We start from the raw sequence: 18,756 nt of genomic DNA, 5'->3' as shown, positions 1-18,756 counted from the left end.
GTTCAGCTGATAAATAGAAAACACGATTTTTAAAAGGTCTTGCAAAACATTTTATTGGGGTTAATGCAGGTTTTACACAAAAAGAGGGACTATGAAATTCATCTATATTCGAATGTATTTTACAACATGAACTGAAATAAGCTCACTGCTGGTATCTTCAGGTTTGGGGTTGCCTGGAAGATGATTAAACTGAGTCGGAGAAAGACAATGTTGCGTGGTACTTCAGACCACTGCGATCCAAGGGGCTCCACTGATTCCAGAAGTTTTCATCTACAAAGTCACACTGCAGTGATGAAGGAATTAAGAGCTTTGTGCCTCCAGCTCTGACGCAGGGGCGTCCGGTTCTTCGTCATTGTAGATATTCTCCGCCTGCACAAACCATAGCATAACAGTCAAGAGACTGAGTAATAAAAATGCAACCAACATCAGATTTGGCAATTAACGTAAAATGCCACTATCGCCTTCTCTGGTCTGGTCAGTGGGGGGTTTACAACTGCTCCACCCTCCACATAATTCACACCCATTCTCATCCCAGAACTTACCATCTGCCACACTTGCATGATGTTGTCCTCAGACACAGAGCAGATGACCCAGGGCTCGTTGGGGTTCCAGGAGAAATCAGAAATCTTTGCTGTGTGTCCGCCGTGGATGAACTACAGTGAAATGTTGACAAAAAAAAAAGACTGCTGTCATGTTGTCCAGTAATGCTGGTTTTATCTGTGATTAAATCAAACAGTGGTAGGAAGCGCTGACCACACGCCTCACCAGAAGCTCAGGAGGCCCATCTTCAGCGTCTTCTGCAGACTGCTCTTCCCCAATTTTGCTGCAAAAATGAGAAGTTGACAACAGACCCTTTCACATGTTAAAAAAGTTAGGGGGGGGAGGGGGGGGGGAAATTGATAGTTGGAAGAAGAAAAAAAAATGTAAGAGATGGTGTGCATTGTGCCCTGTAGTTTAATGCTTAAAGCACACTTAACTTTAGACAGAAACAGTACAGTTATTATTAGCAATAGAAAAGTATTGTGGGATATCACGAAAGTCCATCTCAACTTTGCGAAATCTCGCAAAAGTCCATATACTTTTTTTTCCCCTCCATGTCCCATCCAGGGCTCCATACAAACGACAGGCACATGACGTCACACACCTGTCACAAGTGATTCCGACCTATATCAATCGCGCCTCTGACAAATGCCTTGCATTACTAAAAACTAAAACTAAACATTTAAAAACAAACTGAACCACACTAGCAACCCCACTTCAAAGACTAATAAAAACTAAACTGAAATTGAAAAGAAAAAATTAAATAAAAATATAACTACTATAACCTTGTTCCAGTGCTTTCAGAACCGCCTGTCACCTAAATGTTTCACCTTCAGATCGTGCTTGATGTCCAGAGATTTTGCCGTTACCCATCAAGAAGTTTCACTACATAATATCTAGGTATAGACAGATGGATTTTCAACAGTAATCTTGCTTGAGAACTAGAGAGGTCACTGCCGGTGCGTGATTTGCGATCTAGGAACCAATCGAAGCAGAGAAGAGAGAAGCCCTCCTTTACCTCAGATCCCACACATTGAGCCTTCTGTCTGTGCCACTTGAAGCCAGAATTGTTTCATTGTGGGGGGACCATTGTACCTGGGAGGGGGGGAACCCAACAACCTGAAATTTATAACAACCCTCTAAACAAAAAGGAAAAACTGGGTGCCTCACATAATTCATGACATTCATAGATCCTCTACGTCTTAAAAACAATAACTTCCTTAACTTCTTTAAAATGTTACCTGGAAGATCTCGTCCTTGTGAGACTCGAAGGAGTGGAGCTTTAACTTCAGGTTCCTAAGGTCCCAGAGCGCGACTGTCTGATGAGAACGAAACACACTTTGATCACAAAGTAACCGTCTTTAGAAAAGAAAAAAAATAGCATGTAAAATTTAAGCACCAATCTTCTTATGATCAGTATGCCAGTGCTACTGGGAGCGTTATGAGGAACAGCGTCGCAGCAAGGTGCATACCTTATCAGCAGAACCTGTGGCCAGGATGAACTCACTGTAAGGGTTGAAGGAGAGGCAGTTGACCTCAGCTGTGTGTGCATCTACAGAGTGGCTGGGCTTCGACGTGTTATTGGACCGTGTGTCCCAGCTGTGAGGAAAACCAGGCAACAAAATACGTGCTGAATCACAAGCGCTAAATTTTAAAAACAAACAACTGTTCATTTAGCGAGCATATGACAGAGATTGGTTCTGATAGATGTTTTACTCTATAGGGGGCTTCCAAAAACAAGCAAAGTATTTATATAGCGCCTTTCTCAGACAAAGTCACAAAGAGCTTTACAATTGTATAACCAAAATTTACAATATGACAACAAAACAGCATGGTAACGTACTATGTATCTATACAACAATATAATACGAAAAGTCGGTACAATAAAAGATACGAAAAAATATAGCACACATGACTAAGTAACTATAGTGAAATCACAGTAGTAAAGAAGCTAACTATATGCCTGAACAAATGAAACTTTAGATGTTTTTTAAAAATATTCACAGAATCGGGTGATCGCATTCTTCAAGGGCCAGGGTAAGAAATCGCAAGAAGTCATTGAAACACGCAATAAAAACTCACATCATCAGCTTCTGGTCATCTGCCACTGATCCAAATAGTGACTCGTGAAGGAGGTGCCAGGACACGTCTTCCACGACAGCCGTGTGCCCAGTGAAGATGGTCTTTGCATCCACAACCTTTCCCTCCTTTGGGCCTCCACCAATGTCCCACAGGCAAATCGTCTGGATGACAATAATCGCTGATTTTTTATTTTTTTTTAACCAAAATCAAACAACACTGCAAATTTTTGCATGTTTGCAAATGGTAGTTTGTGTTCCACCCAAGATCACAGGCCTTGCTCAAGTGCAATGAATGACATCTCAAATCACTGTAAAGCTCAGGCGTAATTAAGGACTTCAAATCCTTGGAAAACATTCTAACCAAATTTGTACTAATAGACTGATACTCATTATTATCCCTTAATTACCATGTCGTGTTCAATATCTGCATCAAACTGTATAAAATGATAAGGTTTTATATAACGTAACCTGTTGTTTCACACTATAAAAGTAACATAACGATTTAATTTTTCTCCTCCGTTTTTGAGATTCAAGCTGTGCACTTTTATGGTGTGAAGTTCTTCAACAACTTGAGGTGTTACTGTGGACTAAGCTCACAGGCAAACGTTTATGTTTTATATCGTCTTTTTTAATGGATGAAATAATATTTAAATGTAAAATCACATGAGGTCAAGGGGTGAGATTAACACAAATGCGCTGGCCAAGATGCCTACCAGCTGGTAGGGAACTATCTCGACAGTACCCTCAACTGCAAAGACACTGGACAGCTAAATTTGAACACCAGGCTGATACTAGCCCCATTTTGTAATGGTGAAGGTTAGAGAAGTCTGTTCATCATATGCAGGTGATTTATGATCAACCCTTCCGCGCATTCAGTATACGTCTTATTAATCTACTTCTTATATAAATGAGAAACTAACATTTATGTATTTTTTCTTGGTCTGGTCCACATGAGTGGATCCAATGTGACCTGTTCACTGAAATGAGTTTGACACCCCAGTCAAATTGCCTCACTATCAGGAACAAGGCATTGTTGTTGTTATAACAAGCTACAACTGAAGGGGGCGCTAAATCTAAGCATCAGGATATCCGCAAGGTATCCGCAAGGTATCCGCATATGCGAGCCAGCTTACCAGTTACTTCAGTTTGTTCAAAATATAGCAGAACACTTAAGTTCACTTTAGTTTTAAATACAAGTATTTTATGCCAACGTATTCTAGTTTGATACTGTAAAAATCATAAAATGCAACAATGTCTTTAAAATGCTGATATGTTGAGCCAAGTAGCCTCCATGATCTGAACATATTTGTAAGGGCAACATTTTACTACTCCGGCTGTAACAGAAAGGTACCTCTCGCGTACTTTAGAATGCACTAAAGCACAGGATTTGGTGTTTTATGTTGACTCCAATTAAGATGGAACTTTCGCAAAATCTTGGCATATATTCATTCTTCATCAATCCATCCATTTTCCAAACCGCTTATCCTACTGGGTCGCGGGGGATATTCATTCTTATCAGGTGATATTTTCTGCTTGTCCAAGGCATCACTACAATACCTCAGAGCTGCTACCAGCATACATGGTTGGAGGACAGCTGGATGAATCACACCTATATATTCAGTCTTGCATTTCAGTCTGCAATTCGGTTAGATCTAGAAATTCAAAGTATCTGGGTCTCCGATGGACACTGAGCAGCAGGAATACAAAATTCACCAGTTCTCAGATGTATAATGAAGGCATGTCATGTGATATTTCAGCCAAGAACTTACGTGATCATCTGAGGCACTCAGCAGGTTGCCGCTCAGGTTGGGGTTCCAGGAGAGACCATAACCCTCTTTCTGGTGCCCCCGTAGTCGGAGATCTGGGCTGCATTCCCCATTAGGGTCTGAATAACAAGGAAACAAAAGCAGGTTTAAAGATTCAGATCAGCCAATCATCAGCCCCAAGCGAAAAGCTAAAGACTGCTCTAATAGGCATGGTGCTTATGAAACCAAGACTGGGACATGCCTGGCTTGCTGGGGTGTTTGGTGTAGTCAAACACCAGCACGTCTGAGGTAGGCGTCTTCGTGGCGATGATGCAGGGATTCTGCGGCATGTATCTGGCCCGGTTCACCTCCCCCTCGTGGTTAATCTTGATCTCAATTTCAATCTTTCCACTTACAGAGCCAAAGCCTCCAAACTCTACAGAAAAGCAATCAGATGCAGCGTGAAGAGACAAAAAGCGCAAAGGCACATTAATTGTGAATGAACACACACACACTGTTTCCATACACTAATCGAACACTCACGCCCTCAGCTTCTGCGATGCTATTGGCCAGGCTGGATCTCTGTCCTTCAGTGATCACGTTCGAGACCCAGACCCCCCTCCCCCTTTACTAAACACCAATAATTAAGCCTTCCTTCCCACACCCAATACAACCACCATCACTCACCGATTCACAAATAACTGGGTACATAATTATCTTACTTGTTTTTCATTTTCCTTTTTAAACCTATATATAGCTCACATTTATTTCAATGTGTAAAATTATAAGTGTTTTGGGTCTTTATTTAGAAGTTTCATGATATTTTTGTTACCAGAAATATACCATGGAATGTCAGCTCTTGTGCTATCAATTAGCCTGTGGTAACACTGCTTTGTTATACGTCGTTATATTTCTCTTAAAGTTGCAGTTTCTAAAAACCCATCTACTAGGAGTTCTTACTGTCTATACAATTTATGTATCAATCTTATGTCCTAATTTACAATCTTATATGTATTCCGATATGCAGCAGTATCTGTGGTACAGTTATAACACCGAAGACAGACTGCAGTTCAAAGGGTATTTAAACTGTGTACTACTTCTGTCTTAACCACAGTACATTCCTGTAACAAACTCACACACTCTGTGACAGTCCCTAGACGTCTAAGAACTTACAATGCTGTCTTTCCTGCTGGGAACTATAATGCAGTAATTTAGGTTAACGAGTCTTCATAAAGCAGCCACAGTACACAGACAGGTATGACGTTGTGATATGAGCCACTTTTAACCCAATACACTCGTAAACATAACCCAAAAACGGCCAGGACGCTGTCCCTGAATTTTGGAAAAACCCGACATTTTTCAGGACAGAAGAGCGACTGCAAAGTCAACCTCATCATTGGATGAACGTCTCAATCAGGGTACTGTCAGATCCAAAGAAAGAAACTAAAAAACAAATACCTCGACTGACACCTCTTGCTTGCTCTTGACTGATGCAATGATCTCACTTACTAATACCCCAGAGTCCAGCAATGTCTGAATAAAGGAAGTTTAGTTCTTACCCGCTGGAAAAGAAAAAAAAATGGAAAAGAAATCAAGCTCTTATTTCTTGATAATGGTTATGTATACATGACATACAATTGACAATATTAATCCTTTATGGGTGATGATGCAATAATATAACCAACATATTAGTTTTCCCAGTGTCCTTAGTTTGCAGAATACTTCCTTGAATACTCACCTCCTTTTTCGCTGTCATAGTGAGAGGCATCAAACTGTGAATCATCATTTGGGATCTGGACATTGGCTATGACTAGATGGTTCTGTTCGTCAGAAGTGTGAGTGCCCAGCACCAGCCGGTGGATGGTGTGATCTTTACCCTCTGGCCTGTGCATGAACAGAACACACCAGCAAACCTGTCAGCAATCAAGTTATGCCAAAAATCATTAGCCCCACATATCTGGCAGCCCAGCCTCCATTTTTGTGTGCTAAAGAGGGACATTGGCATATGCCACAATAATGACGGGTGAGAAAGGTCCGCGTGCCACCTTCTGGGCGGTGATCGTGTACCTGTTAATATCAGGAAGCCACTGCACCGTGAGGCTGGGCCATTCTAACGCGTGGGTCATCACCAGATCATATAAGAAAGGTGTGTTTTTCTTCCAGATTTTGTATTCCTCATTGATGACCCGTTCCTCCACTGCATCGTCGTAAACTACATAAGAAAATAAGAAGAAACAAACACAGACACATTAGTTGAAAGTATGCGGGTATCTGCCGAATTGAAAATACTACATCGTTGTAATCTTTAATTCTGATAATAAAGCGAAATGCGAAAGTAGTTATTTATAGTTATGTGAAGTTTCCACGCTTTATTCATTTTCATCTGCGCAGAACGTCCATAAAATAATCCGTCTTTAAATTGATACCAAATGTTACAATGTGGAAAAATCGAATACGTCTCCCAAACAGTCAACACTACTGCATTTTACACATCCACAACATCATCTTTAGGAAAACGGACCAGATATTTCTTCAAATATTAGTCTTGTTCTAAAGGCATGAGGTGTCAAACGGCTTGCAGTTTTAAGACAGACACCCAGGAACTACAGAAAACAATGAGTGTACCTTCTTTGTCCGCCATTTCTCAATGCGTGCAAAAACGAGTAATTTCCAATATTGTGAGTAGTCGCCGTAAAAAGAGAAAGTAATTCCTGCTCGGTTTCCTATATTACTGTGTTAAAGGAGCTTTTTCCGTGGCCCATCCGCTCTCCGTCTCCTTTTCGCAGCCGCGGACCCGCGCCTTCGCTCGGGCAGAGAGAGCATGTGCAATGGCGTAAATCGGCGCGCCTCCGGTTACGGTCCTATCACACCTCCCTCCCAGTGTGCCTGTAAGCTACGGGACCTGCGTTCAGGGTAATACCATAAACTGGTATAGAAAATCCTAAAATAAAGAAGTTGGTAGCTTGAATTTCAACAAGGAGAAAAAAATATGAATTTAATTTGCTACTTTTATAGTGCCTAAAACAGGTCGCATCGAGATGGTTTTTGCGGTATGTGATCTGATTCAATTTTTTTTTATTATTTGAATCATGCATACAGTCAATTTATTAAAACAACTTATTAAAAGAAGGGGAAATATCTCTTTTGAACGTTTGGATTTACAATCCTATCCTTGTATATGTTTAAAATAAAAAATGGCAGACATATTTTTACGACGTTAAAAATATTTATTCATTTATTTTCTTTGTTATTGTAAAACTGGAAATACCACCTAATGAGCCACAGAAGAACATGCATAGACACGGCCAACATGTTCCCTACATCGAAAAAGGCTGCCCGTCGCGGGTCCTCCGTGTCGGCGCTTGGTGATGACGTCCCAATTGCTGTTCGTATCGCGCCATTGCCAAAGAGTGGGCTGAGAGTGCTGACTGACGGTTAGCTATTTATCAGGTATCTAATAGTATGTTTAGTGCATTTTAAATTACATGCATTTTAATTCAGTTTAATATAGGTGTTGATACACGGATATTTGCATAATCTAGATCGCGATTGATATGGCAGATATATATATGTATTCGGAAGCAATCGTATACGTATTTTAAAAAACAATATTTATGAATATTCGGATACGCTTGATGCAGTTGAATTTACTGAATGCATGTAATGTATGTAGTTGCATAGCAGATTTCGAGGCGCTGAAGACACATGCAGCAAAATGGCGGCTTCCACAGCAGCATCAGTAGCAGCTGCAGGGTCTGCATCGAGGTAAGTAGTTAAACCTGGAACAGAGGTATTTTTGAGCCGATAGCACTATTGTTTTAAAAGTTTTTCAATATATGAACGTTTGTATTCCAGGCAAAACCAGCGCCGTGCTGCATTAAAAAAACAGAGAAGGAAGAGGAGACGCCAAGCACTCGCAAAGGTCCGAGATTCAGGTAAGCAGCAGGCTTCTTGTAGCTCGGCAGGGGTGAGGAATTCAGTTTTAGTTTGCTGCCGTTTAACATTGTTAATGTGGAATTTCTGTAGACTTACAAGGTGATGAAGAACATCAGGAATCGGAGGAAGGAGATGAAAAAGAGGAGAGGAAGATGGAGGAGGAGAGGCATGTCTGAAAACTTCGTAAATGAGTATTTACTATAATGTGATGCTTAATTAAACTAGTATTTTGAGAGTAGTGTGGTATCTAATTCAGGCAGAAATTTCACTTGGAATGGATGGAGCGAGAACGTGTTGCCCAGGAGGAGTTTAACCTCAAGCGGGAGAGAGAAGAGGTGGCAAAAAGAAAACAGGAGGAAGAGGAGGTAAAGAAATGAAGTACCTATGATGCTCAGTTTTGGGGGGAAAGTCGAAGAATGTCATGTCTTGGGTTTGCCTGAAACTGCAGTAAGGGATTGATGGAAGTCTCGTGTTGGTAACTTTAATTTGTGGCATAATTTGTTTCATAGGCATAATCCAGTAACCGATTTTATTGTCTGTAACTCATTTTTTTTGTCCCTTCTGACTTACAGAGAAGAATAAAGGAGGAATGGGAGGCACGAGAGAAAAAAGAACGGGAAGAGCGGGAGCAGAAGCAGCAGGAGAAGAGAGACAGAGAGGTGATCTGTGCTCTAGGAGGATAGAGGGGGATAAGAAGCAACATATCCTCTTTGTTACATTATGTGACAAATCATCCTTCTTTTCAGAATGGTTTTGTATTACACACTTGCAGGTTGGCTAAGTATTTATGCTGGTCCTTAAGAGAGATACAGTTTGGATCTTTGCAATTGATGTGTTCTGGTTTTACCTGTAAGATTTGTCCAATTTCTGACTTTCCTTAACTAACGTACACGTAAAGAGTGACAATGCTGCGGTTACCTGTTGCCACAGGACACGGATGTATCTTTTTCCTGAATATAGCGTGTTTGCACTTCTGTGATTCTTGTGTATATCATTGACATTGATGTAATTATATATGTAAGATCAGGGGGCGTGCATTCTGCTAATTTTATAAATTTTTTTCCTTCATTTATTTTGATGTTTGCTAACGCTATCAGACATCCTCTGGTAGTGTCAGTGCCCGTCTGCCATGTGTTCTTAACTAATGCTTTCAGATATTTGCTAGCCCACTACAGATTTTTTCACCAGTCCTGTGTTTACATCGTTTATAGGAAGCTGTACAGAAAATGTTAGACCAAGCTGAGAGCCAGGTATGCATTCATATACATTTTTGAAAATTCAGTATAATTTATCAGCTTTTAATTATTATTTTAATTGCATTCAAAAATGAAATAGCTAGCCAGTTTCGTAATAACTATGCTGATTAATATTAACATTTCAGAGTTTAACAATATTTTCTTTAATCATTTGATTTAAAGCATTAATTTTTTTTTATTATATAATATATAAACTTTTTTTCCTCCCGTATTTTATTTGATTAGCTGGACTGTAGTGGTCCATGGAAGAACCCTGAAGCCCCAATGGATTATGGGACAGAGAAAGATAGAGCAAACTGTCCTTTCTTTCTTAAGACGGGAGCCTGTAGATTTGGTGAAAGGTTGGTTGGCGTTTAAATTTGATCTATTAATGATTGAGCTTACAGTTAAACCTTGTTTGTTTAATAACGGCTGCATGGAGTTTTTGTCCCCCCCCCTCCAGATGTTCCCGTAAGCATGCGCACCCCACCTGCAGCAGCACTCTAATGATCAGGGGCATGTTTGTTACGTTTGGCATGGAGCAGTGCCGACGGGATGACTACGACACGGACGCCAGTCTGGAGTATAGCGAGGAGGAGGTACGGCAGCAGTTCCTCGAATTCTATGAGGACGTGCTGCCTGAATTCAAGAGTGCAGGGAAGGTGGTGCAGTTTAAGGTAGGCCACAGTCCTCCAGCTGCAACCGCTGGCTGTTTAAGTCTCCGGTTACTCCAGTTTCCTTCCTCAGTCCAACGATATGCTGTTAGGCTAACTGACGTTCGCAAATTAGTGTTACTGCGTGCGTCTTTGTGCTCTGCGGTGAACTGGCATCCCACTCGGGGTATGCCTCAGCTTTGTGCCCTGTGCTGCCTGGGGTAAGCTCTGGGCAACCGGGCAACCCTGGCCTAGATGAGGAGTTGGAATATGGGTGGATCATATTAGTCTTGCGGCTTAAATGTTGTTTTGTGCAATATTTCTTAAGGTACCATACCGTATATTGTAATTTTCACCTGAAGTTTTCTTGTCTGTTTAGGTCAGCTGTAACTTTGAACCTCACTTAAGAGGAAATGTCTATGTACAGTACGACACGTAAGTAAAAAAAAACAAAAGACGACGCTGCCAATGACTCTGAATCCCAGTATCTTGTGGAGCTTTTTTGACTCCATGTATTTGCAGTTAAAGATTTCTGACCTATTTACTCTCTCTTAGATTTCATATTAGTGGACAGTATCTGCAGTAGCTATAAGGTTTTTGTCTATAATCTCTGTGTGTGTGTGTGTGTGTGTGTGTGTGTGTGTGCGCGCTCTCGGCTTATTTCACTGGATGTCTGGTTTTGTCATGTTTGCAGGGAAGAACAATGCAAAGAAGCATTTTTGATGTTTAATGGACGGTGGTATGCGGGGAAACAGCTGCAGTGCGAATTCTCCCCAGTCACAAGGTGGAAAACTGCCATATGCGGTAAGGAATCCAGCGATAGCAGGCAGCAGGTTTTCAGTTAAATGCTAAAATTAGCTTCATTTCTTGAATTTTTTTTATTATCATTGCTGATTATGAACATTTTTACTTGTAGGGTTATTTGACAGGCGTAAGTGTCCGAAGGGAAAGCACTGCAACTTCCTGCACGTACACAGAAACCCTGGCAACGAGTACTGGGAAGCAGACCGTGATTTGCACCTATCGCCAGAACGAGGGGGTGCCTTCACGGGTCGCTACTCTGAAAGGCACTCGGAGCGCAGAGACCGATCACGTGGACAACGCAGTTACAGCCCTAACAGGTCACACAGTAGACGCTGGGAGAGGCGGAGCCGGAGCAGGGAGAGGCGGAGCCGGAGCAGGGAGAGGCGGAGCCGGAGCAGGGAGAGGCGGAGCCGGAGCAGGGAGAGGCGGAGCCGGAGCAGGGAGAGAAGATGGTCCCTCCAGTCATCACGGAAGAATAAGCCCAGCTTCCAAAGAGAGAGATCAAGAAGCAGGGAGAGGAGTAGATATGGAAATAAGAATGGGGTCAAGCCAGAGAAAAGCAATGGTTCTCCCCTGGACCAGAACAGCAGGTCTTTGTCAAAGTCCTTGAGTCCAAAAAGAAGAACATCCAGCAGCAAAGATTCATCAAGGAAAAAGCGCAGCTCAAAGGAGCCAGAGAGAACTGATATACCTTCAGATGGGCGTCCCGCCCCACGACTCCACAAACACTCTAAGAAGAGTAAAAAGAAGAAAAGTAGGAAGAAAAAGAAGCGCAGCAGGTCGTCGGGTGGCTGTTCATCGGCAGATTCAGACGGTGACTCGTTATCCCAGAGCGCGGGCAAGCAGGAAGACCGGAGCGTCATCCCCGGGGATGCGGAGGGTGTACAGAGCGCAGAGGGGGACATGGCTTTGATAAGCTCCCAGTTAATGCACCCGCAGGAGACAAGCTCTCAACCATGCATGCCTGAAGGAGAAGGAGAGGAGTGCACGGACTCGCACTGAGAGCCCCGGAGGGGTGCATTGCATCACACCGTGCGGCAGCGTTCATGTTTAGCGCTTTTGAAGTTGGCCACATTGCATCAATATTATATAAATAAGTTTTTAAAATAATGATCCTTTTTCATATGTGCACATTAAATTTGTGGAGTTTGCATGTTATTCTTGTTTCTTCCGGGTACCTTAATTTCTTCCTGCAGTCCTAAAATATCCTATTTAGACTATGATTTGCATTTTGTGTGTGTGCCCTATGATAGGCTGGCTTCCTGTCTCAGGAATCCCCTTCCACAGTAAACACTGTTGAAATACAACACTGTTTACCAGCCTGGTCCTCAGGGGCACATGGACAATCCATGTTTTTTTCTCCCTTCCAGCTCCCAGTACATAGAGGGGAAAAAATGTGCACCGTCTGAAAAGGAGCTGAGAGGGTGCAAAAATATGGACTGTCTGAGTGTTCCCAAGCACTGGTGTACAGCATGTGTTGCATTGATAATGTATAGTATTACTTCCAGTCTGGTTTTGAGATTATTTGAAATGTCAAAGGTTGATAGATTGGACAAGTATGTAGAGGGGCGTGTTGTGTGTTTTTTGGGGTGGTGTGGCCAGGGCACAAGCCTCCACAAAAACTAGTGATTGAGTAATTGTTATGTTCGGACAATAAAGAGGCCTTTATATATGGAAGAGGAGCAGCAGATAGAGGGAATTATTGTCTGGCACTCATTATTGTCCTGTTGGTTCACCATCTGGTTATGGCCAAAACGGCTGTCTTGGATGTCTGCTGTTCTCACGCAGCCTGTTATATCTGACTGTCCTAATTCACCTCCCCTTCCATCCACCTGATAGACAGACATTTTTATAAGCAGTGTTAAAACCCAGGGAACGATCCTTGGTTATGGACACCAGGAATGTTCTCTTGATTAAACCAACCGTCTGGATTTCTGCTTGGAGTGCATTTAGAGATGTTTTGTCTCTGCATCAGATTACTTGTACCTGCAGGGGTCTGCAGTTTGCTGGGTGTCTTCGTGTTCTGACTGGAAGCCCTTATGCACTTGGAGTCACCTTTGGTCCTGGAAGTGCGCAGAAGTGTCTCCGGTCGCTGCCCTGAACAGGGTGTCACAGAGCTTTTCACCTGGCATTACAAGTTCTGTGGAGCAGTGTGTGGAGCAATGGGCTAAGCCTCTATGCTTGTGAGTGGAAGGTTGCCTGTCCAAGCCCAACCTCGGCACGTCGACGGGCCCTTGAGTTAGGTCCTTCACCCCCAGCTACCTGGGTGCTGCTACAGGTGGCTGCTCATCACAGCCAAGCTTGTTCTCACCTACAGAGCGAAAGATGGGGTAGGTGAGAAGACAATCTTCCCATGGGGACCTTTAATAACTTCATGGAGATTCTCTCGTCTCAGAAATAGACGGCACTGAAGAGGGGGCTGGAAGTGGCTAATTCGGGTCTTGGTTGGTGATGAGTACATCTACTCACCGAGATCTCTATAGCACAATGACCATAAAAACTCTCAGGGTGTTTGCCTTTGACTTCACCTTCAATGCTTCAACTGAAATTCATGGCTGGAGGTTGACATGTAAAAATATTAATGCCTGATACTGATATGTGATCACTGTTCCGTTTCACCAATCTGCAACCGGATTGTTCTGATTTAAAGGTGTATTAAATCTCTCAGCCCTTAAAAAAAATCCATAAGAAAACTACAGCATTAATCTCTATTTGGTTTATTATTCATCTATAATTATTTCAAAATGTAAGTTTATGGAAGTCTTGCTATTATGGAACTGGATATTTTCCCAGCTGTGGAAGGTGGGATTCTATCAGACACCACTATCCCTGCTGGTTACGCTCTGGTCTTTGGTTTTGTGGGAGCTTCCTGGCTTCATTCAGCATTGCATCTGACACGTAGATGTTGAGGCAGATGCTCATGAATAAAGGATGAACTGGAGGTGGGCTGTGGGGTTAGCATGACATTAAATGGGAAAAAACATTTTTTTAGGTTTATGTCGATCACAACCAACCAGTTGGCCACCAATGAAATACGGAATTACCCATTAATCATTTCCTGCAATTGACCTGGAAAAAACCAGATGGTTGACCAATGGGTTGGACACTCCTAATATAACCTGGAGGCAACATTATTCAACATTAGTTTGCCCAAAATTTAAGAACGTTTAATTTTTTAATGGAATGATCATGTACCGTTAGTTAAGAAAGCTGGTTAATTAAAAACAGCATATTGGAGAGCAAATCCTAAGCTAAAACCTAGGCCTACATGTGCAGATATATGAAATATGTATATAATTGTTTACAGGTAGCATCTTGTAGGGAGTGTGTCATTCACTACAACTGAAATCTAAGCTTAATGAGTCAGTAATGACTAATCACGTATGACCAATTTTAAATGACTTGCAGCGAGGCCCACATACGCAGTAGAGAGATTGTCACAGCTGTCCGTCAGTCTTTAGTTCTCGCTTTTCTGTGGGAGGCAGTGAATCTTTAATGTTTGCTGCATGTTAAACTTTAGATGAGCATTTTAAAACCAGGACATTGTCAGTTATTTCTCAGGATACTTGATGCATAGCCTGAAATCAGGAATGTCCCAACCAAAGCGGGATGTCTGCTCCCCTTAGTTATATGTGCGTTTCTTGCTATAGATATGCAACTTGGATTGGATTTAGCCAACAACTCACATTTTTAGGATGTGCAAATAGACCTCAGGCTTCGCTATTCAGACAGATGCATTGTGGTTATTTTCCCTGCTATACCTTCACCATGAAGCCAAAACTGATGTACCATCACACCTCTAATGTACACCAGCCTGTGTAAAATACGTGACACTTCTGAAATTTTATTTGCGAGATAAGCAGTGTATCCCAGTCCCACAAAAGTGAACCCCTGAAGAAAATGGATCATACAGTACTTAAGCTGCAGGGCTAGGGACACCCCCCCCCCTTTACATGGCACATTTTACAGTGCCATGCACCACCCCACACACTAGGCACAGCATCCTACGAACGCCGATATCCCCAGTCACCCAAAAAACATCAATGCAATCATTCATGCATCAGTAATCAGCCTTAAATACATTGTCATTTCCCTAAATGAAGTTTGCGTTAAAGTGGCCTCCAAGCACATACAGCATTGTCCCTGGTTCTTCCTGCAGCTCAGCTTGTCCCATGCATAGGTTTCCCAGCAAGCGCTGAGGCCTCAAAGGTTAAGCAGACGAATCTCTGTAGCAGAGACTTACACAGCAGGGACAGTATGGTCGGATCATCTTGCCCAAGGCCTAAAATGAGTGAATCCCATTAAGCATGCATCCAGGTTACCCCTTAGCCAGTTCCTTCCCTTCAAGCCAAAACACTGACCACACCCACTTAAAAGCAAATGATAGTCAATGGTGCATTAGTGTGCAAATTTGATGGTCAATAATGAGTGGTGCAGACAGTGTTCCGGTGTTACAGAAATGGACTCCCAAGTGGTACCCTTACCTGTGGGTACGTACCACTTGGGAGTCCAATTGGCAGAGCAGCCCCATTGAAAGGCACAAGTTACTCCCGAGTGTTCAGTATGGAACTAAATAGGCAGTTTTAAAGGGCAATACTTGCCAGTCTGTTAGTGAACACAGGTGGCAGGCCAAGCGATGTTAGTGTGAGATTCTGCAAGCATCTCACTAAACAAATTGAGTCATGAAGGGTCCAAAAAAAAAAAAAAAAACTGCATTTGCACATCTATAGAAGCCGAAAAACCCAGGCAGTGATGAGTCAATCCCTTCACTTCAGATGGAACATGTGCATGATGTCATAGCTACTGTGTTACGTAGGACAGGACAAGCAGTAAAGTCAGTCACCTTTATTAAGGCACTTGCGCAGCTTCTACATATCCAGTTACCCACTAGTGACCACAGCTATCACCACCTGCCAGCTGGGCGTCTTGCCATTGCGGCCACCAGATCCAGTTCCCCACTGGATACTATGGACTTGTCATGGGAGGGGCATTTGGGGACAGCAGCAACATCCCTACCTGATGTGAAAGGGAGGGAGGTATCAGACATGTGCAGCCATTCTGAAGAGAATCTAGCAGAGAGCTCACCTTTCCTGAAGCACCTCTGTTCACAGCTGTCAGTGGCTGAAGGCTGGCACACAGCTGTACTACAGTGGATGAACACCTGCAGAGACCATAGCAGGCTTTGCCTCACTACGCAATTACAGGCGGACCAACAGCGTTAGCTTGCTTCTCCAATACCTTCCCCTGCAGATGCTGCCAAGACGCTGGGTCCACAAATGTGAACATCTTCACAGTGAACCGCTTGTAGTGGGTTGGGAAAGGAAGCCCAGAGGAGCCATCGACAGGAATCAAGTTGGTCACGTACTTGTCACCCTGGTTGGGGCATCTGTACGACGCAAGCCTCAAGTAAGATGGCACCACCAAGAACTGCATACTGGCAGGTGTCAGCTTTGCCACTTACCCATCACTCAGGAGTCTCCACTGAGGCAGGCTCAGAGGGTCAGCGCTAGCTGTTGCCCAGCAGCTCTGCAGAAGCAGGACAAGGTTGGAGTCGGTCCTATTCAGGAGGCGAACCTCAACATATAATGGTTGCTGCAACACCATGGTAACAGGGTAGTCACTCTCCTGGTAGTAGGAGGCATATGCAGAGGTTCCTGCACAATATAGCAGGCAGGGGAATCAGGGACAGCTGCAAAGCCACAGCAGCAGGTAAAGCATCCAGCTGTACCATACCTTCAGGCGGTTTAGTGAAGCACTGGCCTTTTGCCAGCCTCAGCTCAACTCGGAGAGGCCCTGGAGCAGCTACTGGAAGTGGTGGTGGAACTGTATTCACCTCAGCCACCAGGGAGAGGTCAGTGCCCCAATACCGACACTGGAAAAGCAGCCTACCAGGAACACCATGGCAATCAGATTAGGTGGCATCATGGAGAGCTACAGGGCAAGAGAGCTGACTTACTCATAGTGAGTGTCCCTTGTGATGGAACCTAGAGGCCCGACCTCAGCTTCATACAAGGATGACATCCTGTTCTCATACACCACGTAGTTACTGGCCACCTAGGAAGTACAGGTGAGCGACACCCCTCTAACAACAAAAACCAAAATGGCATCTTTGCAAGCAAAATAACCCACCTTGACCACAGTGCCACAGGCAGTCACTGGGAAGTTGTAGATGGCAAAGGCATCTGTGGTGGCTACAGGAGTGCAAGCAGCATCTTTTCCTCCCAGCAGGGAAATACTAGTCAGATCCATCTGGGGTACAGTGGAATCCTTGGCCACCACAAGCACAAACTGGCCATCCCTGGTGCACTGTACAGTGACTTGGGGGGGGGAGCACATATGGCCATTTAGTATCTATTTACATATACATAACCAGAAGTATCTGGTCTAGGAAAGCACAACCTCACCTGCATTCCCATAGTAACACTGCTGGCCATCAAAACAGCAGTTTATAGCTTCACAAGCAGCCTTGCAAATAGCAGGATCTCCACAGGGGACCTTCTCATACACCTGACATTTATCATATGAAGCCCCGGCATCCTTAACAGCCGTCTTCTGTGCAAAAGACACGGCAAAAACAAAGAGCAAGACGCTTGCGTGAAGCCAAAGCTGCTGAATACACCACGACGCCTCCATGAGGAGAGCGAATAATGAGATCATAGTCAAAAAGCTGAATCAGTTCTTTAAATACCACCTTGTCGCCATTTACGTTTAAGTTCTGTAATTAGGTGTAATAGATAAACCGCACGAGGTTGCCCGGAACATACTTGGACATCCTCGACTTATTTGCCCGGAAACTCGACGGATTCCACCTTATCTAATTAACATGCAATATAAAATGACTTAAAACGGTGTTTGATGCAGATCACACTTGTATTTCGCGTAACGTAGTGGCAGTTACACAGCGCTACTTGTATTTTCCCGAAAAATCTGCAAACTTTCCACAAACAGTACCGATAACATTTATTCCGTGTGTATAATTGCCAGTACTACATTCATTATTTGTATGTCAAATCGCTTTGTCATTTAGAATCTAGAACATTTTATATAATAGCTTATACAAGCCATCTAAATTATTCCCCTGTATGTATAAAGTTGCTACAGTACGTAGTGGGACCGGGAGCACTACGTTTTGGATCGATTATTAAAAGTTTTACATCAACGGCACTGAAAAGTTTATATATTAGGCCAATTAAAAAAAAATTGGTTGTCGTCCCCGCCCGACCCGCCGAAATGCCTCCGACCCGAATTTTTTTAAATTTTTTATTTCGTAAAAATCGCATGGAAAATGCCCAAGAATGACGAAATTAGAATTTCCCGCGCATTCCACATCGACGATTGATCCACATTGTGTAATCCTAGTCTTGGAATGGTTTCATGAACCTAAATTTGTCTCTACCTGAGATGGGCTGGTGCAAAGATTTAAATCTGGGGAAGTGATGTGGTACATGTTCTTAAGTACTTGTTTGTAGAGTTGCATTTCCTTGTTCAACCATTCAGGTTCCTGTATTTTGTAAATTCCTCGTGTTTTAACATGTTTTAATACACTTTCTTTCTAGATATATATTTTAAAATCTTGGTTGTTCATTTAGAATGGGAATGACAAACAGAATATTGGTTTCAAATTGTATCATTTTTATATTCACGAATGAAACATCAGCATAAAGTATCCAAATCCATAGTTGGGAAGGCATTTATGAGATACACATGGATCAAGGAATTTACATTCTTGTATTTTCTTACATTTAATATATTTGAAACGCAA

At 42.8% G+C, this 18,756-nt stretch overlaps 3 protein-coding genes across 6 annotated transcripts; 1 reads left to right on the top strand and 2 right to left on the bottom strand.

Moving 5' to 3' along the window:
* Window positions 1-26: 26 nt before the first annotated feature.
* Window positions 27-7,230, bottom strand: rbb4l (retinoblastoma binding protein 4, like). Its single transcript, XM_048979484.1, has 13 exons — window positions 6,992-7,230; window positions 6,434-6,578; window positions 6,105-6,250; window positions 5,926-5,928; window positions 4,629-4,802; window positions 4,391-4,506; window positions 2,623-2,783; window positions 2,013-2,139; window positions 1,782-1,859; window positions 1,559-1,635; window positions 766-823; window positions 543-653; window positions 27-369 (listed from the first exon to the last, which is right to left on the bottom strand). The coding sequence occupies exons 1-13, from the start codon at window positions 7,005-7,007 to the stop codon at window positions 301-303; spliced, it is 1,281 nt and encodes a 426-aa protein (XP_048835441.1). The 5' UTR covers window positions 7,008-7,230; the 3' UTR covers window positions 27-300.
* Window positions 7,231-7,623: 393 nt separating this feature from the next.
* On the top strand, window positions 7,624-12,152 carry zrsr2 (zinc finger (CCCH type), RNA-binding motif and serine/arginine rich 2). Of its 4 annotated transcripts, none has more exons than XM_048979457.1 (12): window positions 7,624-7,800; window positions 8,040-8,131; window positions 8,222-8,301; window positions 8,393-8,472; window positions 8,563-8,667; window positions 8,875-8,961; window positions 9,514-9,552; window positions 9,784-9,899; window positions 10,001-10,214; window positions 10,570-10,625; window positions 10,885-10,994; window positions 11,107-12,152. In XM_048979457.1, exons 2-12 carry the CDS (start codon window positions 8,082-8,084, stop codon window positions 11,994-11,996), a joined length of 1,827 nt encoding a protein of 608 aa, XP_048835414.1. In that variant the 5' UTR covers window positions 7,624-7,800; window positions 8,040-8,081; the 3' UTR covers window positions 11,997-12,152. The 4 variants fall into 4 exon arrangements, with proteins under 4 accessions (XP_048835414.1, XP_048835413.1, XP_048835415.1 ...); XM_048979456.1 differs by having other exon boundaries at window positions 7,625-7,816; XM_048979458.1 differs by lacking the exons at window positions 7,624-7,800; window positions 8,040-8,131 and having other exon boundaries at window positions 8,257-8,301; window positions 8,393-8,468.
* A 3,672-nt stretch (window positions 12,153-15,824) lies between these two features.
* On the bottom strand, window positions 15,825-17,664 carry LOC125710135 (zona pellucida sperm-binding protein 4-like). The gene is made up of 8 exons (XM_048979470.1): window positions 17,399-17,664; window positions 17,124-17,311; window positions 16,951-17,048; window positions 16,728-16,879; window positions 16,456-16,648; window positions 16,233-16,380; window positions 16,080-16,155; window positions 15,825-16,010 (listed from the first exon to the last, which is right to left on the bottom strand). The coding sequence occupies exons 1-8, from the start codon at window positions 17,649-17,651 to the stop codon at window positions 15,898-15,900; spliced, it is 1,221 nt and encodes a 406-aa protein (XP_048835427.1). The 5' UTR covers window positions 17,652-17,664; the 3' UTR covers window positions 15,825-15,897.
* Window positions 17,665-18,756: the final 1,092 nt, after the last annotated feature.

This window comes from Brienomyrus brachyistius, chromosome 16 (assembly GCF_023856365.1).
Source record: "Brienomyrus brachyistius isolate T26 chromosome 16, BBRACH_0.4, whole genome shotgun sequence".
Lineage (NCBI taxonomy): Eukaryota > Metazoa > Chordata > Actinopteri > Osteoglossiformes > Mormyridae > Brienomyrus > Brienomyrus brachyistius.
The sequence above is the reverse complement of the archived record's forward strand: the minus strand, read 5'-3'. Positions and strand labels throughout refer to the sequence as shown.

Bases quoted from the DNA above. Each gene is read 5' to 3' on its own strand.
- rbb4l (XM_048979484.1), bottom strand. The intron at 2,140-2,622 runs GTGAGTTTTTAT...TTTTCCTCACAG, and splicing joins GATGACCAGAAGCTGATGAT to CTGGGACACACGGTCCAATA. The intron at 654-765 runs GTGAGGCGTGTG...ATTTCACTGTAG, and splicing joins ATGGGCCTCCTGAGCTTCTG to TTCATCCACGGCGGACACAC.
- zrsr2 (XM_048979457.1), top strand. From the start codon at position 8,082: ATGGCGGCTTCCACAGCAGCATCAGTAGCAGCTGCAGGGTCTGCATCG. The intron at 8,132-8,221 runs GTAAGTAGTTAA...TTTGTATTCCAG, and splicing joins GCTGCAGGGTCTGCATCGAG to GCAAAACCAGCGCCGTGCTG. The intron at 9,553-9,783 runs GTATGCATTCAT...TTATTTGATTAG, and splicing joins TAGACCAAGCTGAGAGCCAG to CTGGACTGTAGTGGTCCATG.
- LOC125710135 (XM_048979470.1), bottom strand. From the start codon at position 17,651: ATGATCTCATTATTCGCTCTCCTCATGGAGGCGTCGTGGTGTATTCAG. The intron at 17,312-17,398 runs GTGAGGTTGTGC...CCCCCCCCCAAG, and splicing joins GTGTTACTATGGGAATGCAG to TCACTGTACAGTGCACCAGG. The intron at 16,880-16,950 runs GTAAGTCAGCTC...TGTTCCTGGTAG, and splicing joins ACAAGGGACACTCACTATGA to GCTGCTTTTCCAGTGTCGGT.